Source organism: Schistocerca gregaria, chromosome 10 (assembly GCF_023897955.1).
Source record: "Schistocerca gregaria isolate iqSchGreg1 chromosome 10, iqSchGreg1.2, whole genome shotgun sequence".
NCBI classification, from domain to species: Eukaryota; Metazoa; Arthropoda; class Insecta; order Orthoptera; family Acrididae; genus Schistocerca; species Schistocerca gregaria.
In genome coordinates, this window is record NC_064929.1 from 210,364,652 (window position 1) to 210,378,160 (window position 13,509).

The following is a 13,509-nucleotide window of genomic DNA, read 5'->3' on the forward strand; positions in this document are numbered from 1 at the left end:
AAGTAAGTCAAAAAAGTCGGCAACCAGGTGTTGCTGTCTGGAAAAGGTTGTTCAGATGGCAGACTAGATGGACACACGATTATCAGTGGTAGAGCGACCCTGGCGGACATACCATACATTCCAACAGCTTACATAGAACGTTGGTAAGGCTGATGGGCCGATAGCTTTCCACATCAAGCAGGTTGAAGCACCGTAATGATGGTGGTCTCCCGCCATTGCGATGGAAAGACACAATCGCACCAGATCCAGTTGAAGATGAGGAGGAGATGTCGCTTGCAGTCAGCTGAGAGATGTTTAATCATCTGTCTGTGGATCTGATCAGGCCCAGGAGCTCTGTCGGGGCAATGTGCAAGGGCACTGAGGAGCCCCCACTTTGTAAATGGGATGTTATAGGATTTCACTGCAGCCTGAAGTGAATGAGAGGACATTCCCTTTCAGCCGCCGTTTGAGTGCCTTAAAGGCCAGGGCTTATTTCTCCGACGCAGAGGCTCTAGCAAAGTGCTTGGCAATTGCGTTTGCGTTGGTAGATAACATGCCATTTATGGTAACACCGGGGACACCTGTTGGGGCCTGGTACCCGAAAAGATGTTTACTCTTTCCCCAGACTTGGGAGGGTGATGTATGGCACTCAATGGTTGAGACGTATCTCTTCCAACACTCCTGTTCCCGTCATTTGATAAGATTGTGAACACAGGCACGGAGCTGTTCAAAGGCTATGAAGTGTTCCAGGGAAGGGTGCGGCTTATGGCGCTGCAGAGCTCGCCGACACTCCTTAATTGCTTCAGTGACTTCCGGCGACCACCAAGGGAATGCTTTACACCTCGAGCACCCTAAAGAGCGAGGGATCGCATTTTCTGCTGCAGAAACAATTGTTGTAGTCACTTGTTCAACCATCACAGCAATGTTACCATGTGGGAGAGATTCAACGATGACAGCAGAGGTGAAAATTTCCCAGTCTGCCTTGTTTAAAGCCCATGTGGGCAGGCGTCCGTGGGCCTGACGCTGGGGCAGTGACAGGAAGATGGGGAAGTGGTCACTACCACACAGGTCCTCATGTGCTCTCCAGTGGATAGATGGGAGAATTCCTGGACTGCAAATTGATAAATCAATGGTTGAGTAACTACCATGAGCCACACTGAAATGTGTGACAGCCCCAGTATTTAAGAGGCAGAGGTCGAACTGAGACAGTAAAGTTTCGACATCTCTGTCTCAGCCAGTAAGCATGGTACCACCCCACAAGGGGTTTTGGGCATTAAAATCTCCCAAAAGTAGTAAAAGGTTTAGGGAGTTGATCAATCAGTGCAGCTAATACATTGAGGTGTACTGCACCATCTGGAGGAAGACATAAATTGCAGACAGCTATTTCCTGTGTCATCCTTATTCTAACAGCCACAGCTTCAAAATGGGTTTGAAGGGGCATGTGTTCACTACAGACTGAATTTAGGACGTTAATGCAAACTCCACCTGACACTCGATTATAGTCGCTACGGTTCCTGTAATATCCCTTATAGCCCCGGAGGGCAGGAGTCTGCATTGCCGGGAACCAGGTTTCCTGGAGGACAATGCAGTTAGCAGGTGTAAAGCTTAACAGTTGCGGTAGCTCAGCCATTAGGTGGAAAAAACTGCCACAGTTCCACTGTAGGATGACGTCCTCATGAGACTGGGAATGCATGGAACAATTAATGAGGCAGTTTACGCCTCAGGATCACCTGCTGCCAACGACTTTTTGCCTGAGCAGTCTATATCCATTGTGTCTGAGGGTCTGGCGAGATCTAGGTCCACAGCGGACACCAAAATCTCCACCCCATCCTCAGACGCAGAGCTTGTAGGTAGCGGTGGTGTGGTGCCACTGCAATTTCCTTGAACTTCGGTGTTTTCTTTTTAGATTTCTCTCGCTGCTCCTTGGGTTTCCCTGGTTGGGTGGACTTCACTTGCTTGGTCTTCTCCGGGACTGATGATGATTATGAAGCCCTACGACCAGCTGCTTTTGGGCTCTTCAGCCACTGGCGGGTGTCGTCTTTCCCACTAGCAAGAAAGCTGGGAAGGGAGTGACCCAAGGAACCCCATCCTAGCAAGAGAAGCCGAAGAAGACTTACGCTTCTCCGGCTTAGAAGTGGGGACGGATGACCCAGATAGTTGGGGGGAGTGTTGCTGTCAAAGTAGATGGTGCAGGAGCAACAGGGAGGGTAATGCCCCCAACCATCAAGGGGGCAGGTGTAGTCTTCCATCTCTGAGAGGTGACTTGGGTTGGCGGAACTGATGGTGCCAGAATTGTTGTAGGCGCTGCGTAAGACGATGTCATACGCACAGGATGCAGGCATTCAAATTTTCTCTTAGCCTCAGTATAGGTCAGTCGGTCCAGTGTCCTGTACTCCATGATTTTCCTTTCTTTCTGGAGAATCCTGCAGTCTGACAAGCAAGGCGAATGGCGCTCTCCGTAGATGACACAGATGGGAGGTGGGGAACGGACTCTGGTGGACACGCCAGACGAAATGTACACCTCGCCACTCTAAATTGGTGCGCAACTCATCATCAGACTGCAAAAGGTCCCTGTGAAATATGATACCCTGGGCAATATTTAAGCTCTTATGGGGCGTGATGGTTACAGAAATATCTCCCAGCTTGTCACAAGCAAGTAACGTCCATGACTGGGCAGAGGATGCTGTTTTGATCAAGACTGACCCAGATTTCATTTTGGAGAAGCCCTCCACCTCCCCAAACTTGTCCTCTAAATGCTCAACAAAAAACTGAGGCTTCATCGTCATGAAAGATTCATCAGCTCTCCAACATACAAGGTAGTGGGGCAAATAAGATCCGCTGCCATCCTTAGCCTGACGTTCCTCCCATGGTGTGGCCAGGGAGAAGAATGATTTGGGGTCGTATTTCTTGAATTGAGCTCAAGATCACTTAGAGACTGCTGGTGTTTCCCCACCAGCAAGAGACGATGGACTACGCTTCATCGCGTGTCGTACACCTTGATGCCACCCACTCCACCCAGGGGCCCTTCCCAGGGTGCTACTTAGATGCAGCAAAAGCCACATGGCAGGACGGCCATTGCCGGGAATCTCAATGTCCCAGGGGATGGGCATCTACCACTTGGCATGCGTAGAGAGTTAATGGCAGGCATCAGCAGAGCGATCGCTGTGTGGTCAGGGGGCTACAACCAACAGGGTGCATGGCAGCCCCACCACAACGAACTGGCTACCGTGCTGGAAGTCAGGTGCAAAGAAGTCCATGGTCATTGTCGACGCAGAAAGTGACACTGCATAGTGCATGGTGGAAAACACACCCAGGAAGGTGTCCTTGCCCACGAGATGGAGAATGGGTGGGACTGCAATGCGACAACGAGAAAGTGGGCTACAGATCTCAATGAACGATGAACAAGCTGCACCATGTAAGGCGCCCTTCCCCAATTGGCTCGCTCTTCGGGAAAATTTTGAAGAATGGAGGTCAAACCCTACAGGGGACCATCACATAAAGGCCGGAACATGTGAAACTCCTTTTAATCGCCTCTTATGAAAGGCAGGAATACCTCCGGCCTATTCTAACCCTCGGACCGGCAGGGGAAGGCAGAGAATGTACTTGAGTTGCTTCAGTTCTGTGTGGCACTGAGTTACAAGGGGAACGTTCCTCTGTGGGCAGACAGTGAGTCTTTGGGAGGTGGAGGAAGACTGGAAAGATAAGCCACAGGAGATTTTTTCTAACAAGGTTGGAAGGGTAGTTACTCTCTGTGAAGTTGGATGGGTAGTTACTCTTTGTGAAGGCTTCAGTGAGACCCCTCAGTATATATCGAGAGGGACCTCTTGTCACTGCAGAAGCAACGACCACAGGTGGCTAGACTCTATGGAAGGGGCTTCTTGGTATGGAATGGGTGGCAGCTGTCGAAGTGAAGGTACTGCTGGTGATGAGCAAGTCTGATATGGAGGGAGGTACTGATGCAGCCATCTTTGAGGTGGAGGTCAACATCTAAAAAGGTAGCTTCTTGTGTTGAGTAGGACCAGGTGAAGCAGATGGGTTGTTGAGGTTATGGAGGAATGTGGAGAGGGAGTCCTCACACTCGATCCAGATCGCAAAGCTGCCATCAATGAATCTGAACCAAGTGAGGTGTTTAGGATTATTGGTGTTTAAGAAAATTCCCTCTAGATGGTTCATGAATAGGTTGGCATAGCATGGTGCCATGCAGGTGCTCATAGCTAGACCCTAGATTTGTTTGTAGGTAATGTCTTCAAAGGAGGAGTAATTTCGGGCGAGGACATAGGTGGTCATGGCAACTTGGACTAGGGTTTCGACTACCTCTCGTCGTGCCCTGAAATGAGAAATGTTCCTCCCCACTATCCTCCCCACCCCCCAACCCCTCCCAACCCCACTACAGTGGTATTCCGCCTACCACCGAACCTGCACAATATACTCATCCATCCCCACACAACCCCTGCTCCCAACTCCTTACCTCATGGCTCATACCCCTGTAACAGACCTCGATGCAAGACCTGTTCCATCTTCCCACCACTACCTACTCCAGTCCAGTCACAAACATCACCTATCCCATTGAAGGCAGGGCTCACTGTGAAACGAGTCGTGATCTACAAGCTAAATTGCAACCACTATTCTGCATTGTATGTGAGACCAAGTGGACAACACTGTTGCTAGCATGCTGTCTAACACGATATCCTTTATTTCAATGACTGCTTCAGAGTCTGTGCCATATTGATCCTTCCCAGCAACACCAGCTTTTCTGAAATGTGCAGGTGAGAACTTTCCCGTATCCCTCCTGGCCTCAAACTTCGTTAGTCATTGTCCTCACCCATCCAGCCCCTTCCCTGTTCCCATTCCAGCACTACACAGCCCTCATTCCACCATCACACTCAGTCTTTTTATGTCTCTCCTTTTCTGTTACCCCTCCCCTGCCCCTATCACTCCCCTGCCATCCGTCTAACCTCCCAACTGCAAATAGCTGCCCTATCATCTCCCTGCTGCGTCCCTACACACTCCCCAACAGCATTTCACTGTCCCTCCTCCCCTCTACACTGCTATCCCTATCCCTCCTTGCCTCAGCCTCTCCCTTACTGCCACTCAGTCACCACTCCCATCATGCACTGGTGCTGCTGTTTGCATTGTGTCTTCAGTTGCCAGAGCCTGCAGTCATACGTGTGTGTGTGTGTGTGTGTGTGTGTGTGTGTGTGTGTAATCTATTCAAGATGAAGGCCTTGCTGGCCACAAGCTTATTTGTGACAGTCTTTAGTGTGCCTATTTGCGACTCAGCATCTCTGCTATATGGTGAGTGGAATCTTTCCTTCCCATAATATTGTTGGCCTTCGTCAAAATTTCTTAAGTCTGGGGCTTTTTTCATTTGTGCCCTGCATTACAGCTACAACAATTTCCTGTTTGTCTGTGCTCTGCTTATATACTTGCCCTGTTGCACCACACTGCACACCACCACCACCAGATGCCATTCAGTCTCGCGGTGGACAGAGGTCATCATGTTTCACCTCATCGGTGTATCTGCCACATTTTGGCCCATTCTTTAAGTTTGTTCTTTCGTTTGGCCCCATATCGAACCTCTGGCAGAAAACAATGTCTGCCTGCTGATAATGTTTCACAACTGGCCTTAAGTTTCTTGAGCCGTGCATGCACTGGGCATAATATTTGAATCGGACACAGCCAATAGGCACTGCTCACAATGTGCAGATGCATGGAGGCCGCCGCCACCACCAACACCGCCATCATCATCATCATCATCATCATCATCATCATCATCATCATTATTATTATTATTATTATTATTATTATTATTATTATTATTATTATTATTGATTGATTGATTGATTGATTGATTATTCATTCATTCATTCTGGTCCAAGCTGCCAGAGATGGCAGTCATGTGTGTGAGAGGTGTTGTAGCGATGCAAGGGGCACAAAATTTGTTATAAAAGTCAGTAAATTACTCAACGGGCAGTATTTTTTCAGTACAGGTATTTTATTCATTCCAAGCAAATGTCAATTCGTGACGTCATCGTCCAAACGTGAGATGAATGTAATCTGAATCCCTTTTAACAAACTAATAATTTCTCTTAGGCAATAAAATTTTATTGATTATGAAATACAAGTTCTTGAAGTTTATTCAGCATCAAAAATGTTTCATTAGTAATTACATGCTATAATTTATTTGTTTAACATAAAGGAGTTTTGATTTTTGTATGCATAAAAAAGTGTGAATTTATGAGCAGTTTTTACTCTGAGACGAGTTATCACTTACAGTGCAAAAAGTGCACGTGTACAATTCACTGACCTATGTGGTGAATTTTATTTTGTCATCTTGACCCGAATGGGGAGTAAAGTCAGTTCATTTAAACTTTACACGAGATAGACACATCACATTATTACAAAAAGTCGTTTAGCCCATTAGGGGAAACTGAAACCTGGCCCCTCGATTTGAAATACGTTACACGCCAGTGCACGATCGAGCTGTCCAGTAAATCGTGTACAATAGTTGCAAATGTGTTTAGACTTAATGCACGAAGTTGGACTTTAATTTTGAGACAAGTGCCAATTTTGACAAAAAAAATGAACCAAAAGTTTATTCAAAATATCGAGGTCCAGTATCACCTTGTTGAATACATTGCCTAACAACACTGTAAAGCAGCTTAATTAATTCATTAGAACAATTTGCGACATAGTAAGGCCCATTACACACACACAAAGTTTGCTGATCGCATGAGAGTATTTTTCTTTTCATAAATGCCAATAAACCAACAGTTTCAAAAGTTAAATTATTAACTGTTGTGTAATTTCACTGACAGCCCTACACCACTACGGAACTTGTTGTATCGTGTCTCTTCACAAGAGATCTCTAGAAGCCGGGATAAACAAGAAGAAGAAAAATACTAAAGAAGAGACATTGGCATATAGTGTGCTTGCTTGTGTGAATGAGTGAGTGAGTAAGGCTGCGTGTGTGTGTGTGTGTGTGTGTGTGTGTGTGTGTGTGCGCGCGCGCCTTGCCTTGCCTTGCCTTTTCTGAAATTGACTTTGATTGAAAGCTAATGTATAATTGTCTTTTCTTTGTTCTTTTCTCAAACTCAGCGTGTCATCTTTAAGGTGAGTAGCCATGTAGTTTTTCCTTATATCCTGATATTCCAATATGGAGCTTCCACTGTTTCATTATGTGTTGTGGTGCACAGGACTTTTCTAAATCAAAGTGTAGCTTCAACTTCATAGAGAGAGAACAATTATAACGACAAACACAATGTTTAGTGATCTGTAATTACTTGTTGTCAATTACAGTCTCAATTTTCAATACAGCGATCATTCTCAAAATGATCTCGTGAATTGCTATTGGGCTAAATAGAAAAACTGAACTTATCTACTAGTTCAGGACAATATTTAACATTTGCAGATCCCTAGGCTCAGCCTATAATGCGGGTCCTTGCAAGGGAAACTTGGTGACCACTAATGTGTGCATGAAAATGGCCCAGAACTACTAATTATGATTGGCCAATTGTGGAACAGAGAGGGGGGGGGGGATGGGTTATGTTGCGCCAAACCACCACTAATATAGGGTGTAGATGCCACCAACAGTGCCCTATGCAACAGAGTAGGATAGAGGAGAGTTACACTCTTTCCAGCTGTGAGCTGCACTCTCGCCTAGGCAGTACACTGCTCACCTGACGACTTTGGAAGAAAGCCAGTCTCCTCCTCCTCAAAGTGTTTGGCGAACCAGTGCCCTCCGAATCGGGCTCTTTGTCGTCCATGGAGCCACTCTCCGTGTCACCTCCTGCTTCTGCCTCGGCAACTGCAAGAGTGTCGTCAGCTGCCGTCTCTTCCGCTGGAGAACCCTCGTCTGCCGCGTCAACGGTGACATCCGTTTGCCCCGTATCGTCACTCTCTACAGACGAATTGGCCCCTACGGTGGCACTGGGAGGTGGGAGTTCCCCCAGAGCTTGTCTGAGGCGGCTGCGACGTTCCAGTATCAGCACCTGGCAGAATGGGATCGGCACAATTAGCAAGTAGCTCTGAGGACAGCTACTAAGGGTCTGAACCTTATACTACAAAACATTACAATAAACAATTAAAGTTAGAGTGTTTCTGTGCCATTAACTGAAAAAAATCAGCAACTACACGTTTCTTTTATCTTGCAATATTATGAAAAGGATAGTTGTTACCATATAGCGGAGAGGAGGGGTCACAGATAGGCACAACAGAAATACGGTCAGAAAGTGAGCTCTTTCAGTTAACAAGGCATTTGTCTAAATTACAAACACACACACACACACACACACACACACACACACACACACACACACACACACAGGTCCACAGTCCCTGGCAGCTGAAGCCACACTATGAGCAGCAGTGCATGCTGCAAGACACAGCCAGCTGGTGGCTGTAAGGAGGAAGGTGCAGCAGGGAGGGAGAGGGATAGCAGGGTAGGGGTTGAGGATGGTGAAGTGCTGCTTTTGGGCGCATACCATGCCCTACCCCTACCCTGCTATCCCTCCCCTCTCGCCCTAGCCTCCCCCATTTTCCACCACCGATTTGCTTCTGCCATTGTGCTGCTGCTTGCAGTCGAGCTTCAGCTGCCAAGGACTGTGGTTTTGTGTGTGTGTGTGTGTGTGTGTGTGTGTGTGTGTGTGTGTGTGTGTGTGTGAATTCCATTTGCCTGAGTTGGTGTGTGTGTGTGGGGGGGGGGGGGAGGTCTCACTTTGAAGAAGCCCCTGTCGGCCGAAAGCTCACTTTCAGACAATCTCTTCGTTGTGCTTATCTGCAACTCAGCATCAGCACTGTATGATGAATAGCAATTGCCTTTTTCATAATACTGTAATATTCCATCCTGAATTTTCCTTTATGCCGGAATGCATTTTAGGCTTTTGTCCATTTACAGTTGGTGTAATACATTTATATCTTCAGTAATATGACTGTGACAGAGGAACTCTGAGTCTGTCTTTGACGGTTCACCTAAATATTACTAACATGCATCCTGCTGACAAATGTTGGGAAGCAACTGACAACCAGCTGCAAGATATAGAAAAATTGGCTGTCTGTTGTATTATTGTCATTTCATCCATCATCACAGAGCTTGACCATGATTACTGTGGATAACTCTTGACTGACTGCTTGATTTAAAATTCAACTGTCAAGTGAAAAACTGGGGCTCTTAAGGTTTCAATTTTTGAATGACACACACACACACACACACACACACACACACATACACACACACACACACACACACACACACACACACACACAGAGAGAGAGAGAGAGAGAGAGAGAGAGAGAGAGAGAGAGAGAGAGAGAGAGAGAGAGAGAGGGGGGGGGGGGGGGGGGGGGGAGATCTTAAAACAGGTGAAGGGGTTTCTTATAAATTATGGAAAGGATTGTTGCCTGGATTTACCTTCGGGAGATTAGTGGGTGAGAGGAGGAGAGATTGGGAACTGGGGAAGGTAAAGAGGGAAGGCATGTCATTGAGAACCAAGATGTGATCTTTGTCCATCCTTATCCTCACCATAGGTGATTCTTTATCTCTCCACATCTGAGTGATCTGCTCTCTCTTTTAAACTCTCCAACCTATTCTCTCATTCCAGAAGAAGGTACTAATAGTTTAGAAAGCTAGGACAATGTCTTTGCATTTACATTTATGTGTGTGTGTGTGTGTGTGTGTGTGTGTCACAAATAGTAAACATTTCATTTCCAGAAGGTAAGTAGTATTTTCCAGAATTTCCATCTCATTTCCCTGATTAAACTTTCTTTTGACAAAAAGTACTTTCTTACACTTTTTTGGGTCAGATGAAAAAGTGCTAGGCTGAGATTAACTGTCATGCAGTAAATTAATAATTCGATCACAATGAATTCAACAGTCCAACATTCATTGATATTTCACAGAGATTTATCTTAAATAGTAATTTGTGCGTCCCACACTGTGGGGTTTGGTACTTGCAGAAAGAGTGAAGCATTAGAATTAAATCAGTCAAGCATCTTGCTCTATAACCCAAAACGAAACAGCTGACACTTTTGCTCCTAATAAACAAACACTGTGTGCCACCTATCCTACTGTAAGCCTTTCAAGCTTACTGCTGCTTTGGTTACTCATGTGTCAATTTTGCCACTTTTACATTCAAGTAGCTTTTCGTTTGAACTCGCACAACTGAGGGAACCTCCTTCCACACCTTTCCACCATAAACCAAACACGAGACCTCAGCATTACTAGCCACAAACACTAACCACTAGACTATGCAGTCAGTCTGTTATTGTTGCTGTTGACATTCACTTTTTCTTTAGTGACACTAGAAAGGCTACATATCACACCAAAAACGTGTCTGATGATAACTGCAGGTAAGATACATTAATTGATGATGAAACTGAAAATGTAATAAAATCAGTCGGGATCGATTCAAACAAAGCGTCACCCATTATCATCGTCAGCCAATGACAAACGAATTCAGCTTTCACCAGGTGAAGTAGTTTTAAAGATACTGCCAGCAAAGCATTGAGCAATCAACGTGTACTGTACATTCTGTCCCTACTCTCGTTATAAATGGACACTTCATTCGGTGACATCCACAGACATGTAGCACATGATGGTGCTCGATTGGAGCATTTACTGTTACTGCCTCCCCTACCCACTTCTTAGGCGTAAACACAACAGTGCTGTCACCGTGGCCAGGTGACCAGTTCCGGTTCACCTCCCCGAGTAATAACACATTTATTGGCCTACTGTGCTGCATTAGTAAACCTAAAAGTGAGTCTGTTGAACATATAAAGCTAGAAAAACTATACATAAATGACACGACAAAAGGCAGCTCCATCATTTGAGTTGCAGTCGATAACAGCATTATACTTATGAAAATATAAACATCAAAAAATTTCATCTGTTGTTCTTAGCTTCATCACAGCCATCCCCACACTTTTTCTGGTTCATTTTCCTCACTTCAGAATTCATTTTGCACCACAGATTGTCGTGTTTTTGCTTAATTCTCTAACATTTATTTCTCTGGATTGTTTAATAGTTCCAAATGCTTAAGTTTTTAACACCCAATCTTACCAGTAATTGTTTGTCCTAGTCAACTCATCACACCAATTTCAAATCTCCAAACTTCACCTACAACACATTCGCAGAGTGCGAAATCCATTTCGCACGATGAAGAGATTGAGACTGCTCGTTACAGAATAGGAACACTGTGTACGTTGTACTGTATGCTATAGCCTGGCTTTGTCACTCTTTAAGGCTTCCAGCTACATCTGCAACAGAGCCCTCGAGAGCCTTCTCTCTTCCAAACTTCTCCGAGAGAGATCCAAACTAGAGCAACTCTGCGAGAAAACTCTACAGTGTACAGGTATCTTAAATTTATTAATGCCATGTTACATTGTGTTATAGCACATAAAATCCTTGCCATAATTATGTCACCGTTTTTGGATTTTTATGGCGTACTTCTCATGAAACTAGCACTCATCAATTATAGTCCACTATGATAAGCTACTGTTTCAACAAGCAGAACTGTGCAGACTGTTTAACTAAACTGAAGAAACCTGTTACTTGCTCATTCAATTACTGAATGTAAATTCCATCTCACGATGATAAAAGCACACTCTACGTGACACAATGATAATGTCAGATTTGGTGTGCTCAAGAGCATAGTCAGTGGCAGCCTTACTAGCTATTAATGTAAGCTCCTCACAGTTTGAACAATGTCTGTTCTCACAAATGGAATTGCTTCGAAGATTCTTAGTTGCCACAGGCAGAAGACATGCTTCATTGGTGTTGCACATTTTAGCAATTTTGATCAAGGTAACTCACACTCCAATGTTGTTTTTGCAAACCAGTGTAGAAGTGGGCACAGAATCAACTAAGTGAAAAATTCATCCAATACTCACAAACAAAGCTGCTGTGACTTACCAAAAGGGAAAGCGCTGGTAGATAGACACAATAAAAAAAACACACTAACACACACACAAATTTCAAGCTTTCGCAATCTCTGGTTGCTTCATCAGGAGAGAGGGTAGGGGAGGAAAAGACAAAAGGATGTGGGTTTTAAGGGAGAGGGTAAGGAGTCATTCCAATCTATGGAATTTATTTATATACATACACTGACTTAGGAATTTTCCTTTGTGTGAGACATCGTGTACAAGCTTGTGTGTCGATTTGAAGTTCTGGATTTGCATATTTTACTGTTTCCGATGTTTCTGCATAATCTTTCATTGAGTGTATCAATACTTGTTTGTATTTTGGTATATTACGAAATTTTGAACATTCACGTGTCCCGCGGTAATCTCTTACTCTTATCGTTAACTGTGGGCTAAAATTTAACTGTGCCCTTTCAAAATTTTTGTGGACAGAAAGACTATTCTTGTTCAAAACAATCGTTCTCTAATTTCAATGTATAATTATGTGAGAAATAGTTTTTTCGAGAATTTTTAGACACTTAAAACACCATTAAGTTACTGGAAAGGGATTTTTGGATACATAATTTGTTTCGTAGCAAATCAATGTCCGTGTTTTCTGCCAAAGAGTACATTACCCCTGAACTTCATTGCATGGCAATGCAAATAAATGTGCATTTTTAAGAATTTTTGGAGGCTACCACTGTTATTTGCATAATCTACAAGCAATTGTTTGTTTGTGATTTAGTTACTATAGCAGATTTTCTGACTAACATATTGTGTTACATCTAGTTTTCCCTCGAAGGGGAGTAGCACTACATATTATCCGGATTTATCGCAAATTACTTCAGGTTTTTGAGTTTGCTAACAACTATAATTAACCTCAAAATGTTCTAGGAAACTAGCAGTTTTTACTGCAGATTTTTGGGTTATCTTAATGGAAATCTCGTTTCGTTATTTGCTACAATTCTTATAGGGAATTAGCAACTTTTTAGCTTGACAGGTTAAAAGATAATCAGCGGGCTTCATTTAAAGTTATTTGTTCACTGCCTTGTAATATGTTGCACCAGCCAAAATGTAGCCCCACTGTGAATGCTGTTCTCGAACACAGGACGAGCTGATTAAAGTTTGTACACAGCTGGAAATCATCCCGACTACTGTCAAACGATTGGCAGTTGCTGTGAATAGGTGTGTTGCAAAAGCTCCAGAGAGTCATGTATCAGTGATACCGACACCTGAGTTACCTTAAGTACTATCCTCTCCCGTGGATCCTCTTTCCTCTGCAGAAGGTACAGGATCTGCCATTACTTGTCCACTTGACTGTGACTGGGATGTTAACAATAGATCTAGGTGACAGGGTGGACAGGGACCAGGGAGGACTCGGGATGTTGTACCAATCCCCCTAACTTAACAAGTCTGAGATGCTGTCTTTCACTGAAACTGAACTGAGCCAGTGGGACTCACTTCATCTGTTATGGGGAAATCTGTATTGTGTGGAATCAGGAGGAGGCAAACACAAAATGATAGGGGTCTATTAATCGTCGACAGTTCAAATGTATAACAAATGATGATACACCTTAGGGAAATGGCAGCAAGGGCCAGGAAAGGACAGCAGGTGCGAGATGACCAGCCTTGTGC

At 44.5% G+C, this 13,509-nt stretch overlaps 1 protein-coding gene across 2 annotated transcripts in view; it reads right to left on the reverse strand.

Moving 5' to 3' along the window:
• Nucleotides 1–13,509, reverse strand: part of LOC126293351 (transmembrane and ubiquitin-like domain-containing protein 1) — a 48,224-nt gene that overhangs the window by 14,270 nt on the left and 20,445 nt on the right. For both annotated transcript variants that reach the window (XM_049986545.1, XM_049986546.1), the window contains exon 3: nt 7,659–7,970. In XM_049986545.1, the coding sequence (XP_049842502.1) occupies nt 7,659–7,970 (312 nt within the window). The remainder of the gene's footprint in view (nt 1–7,658; nt 7,971–13,509) is intronic.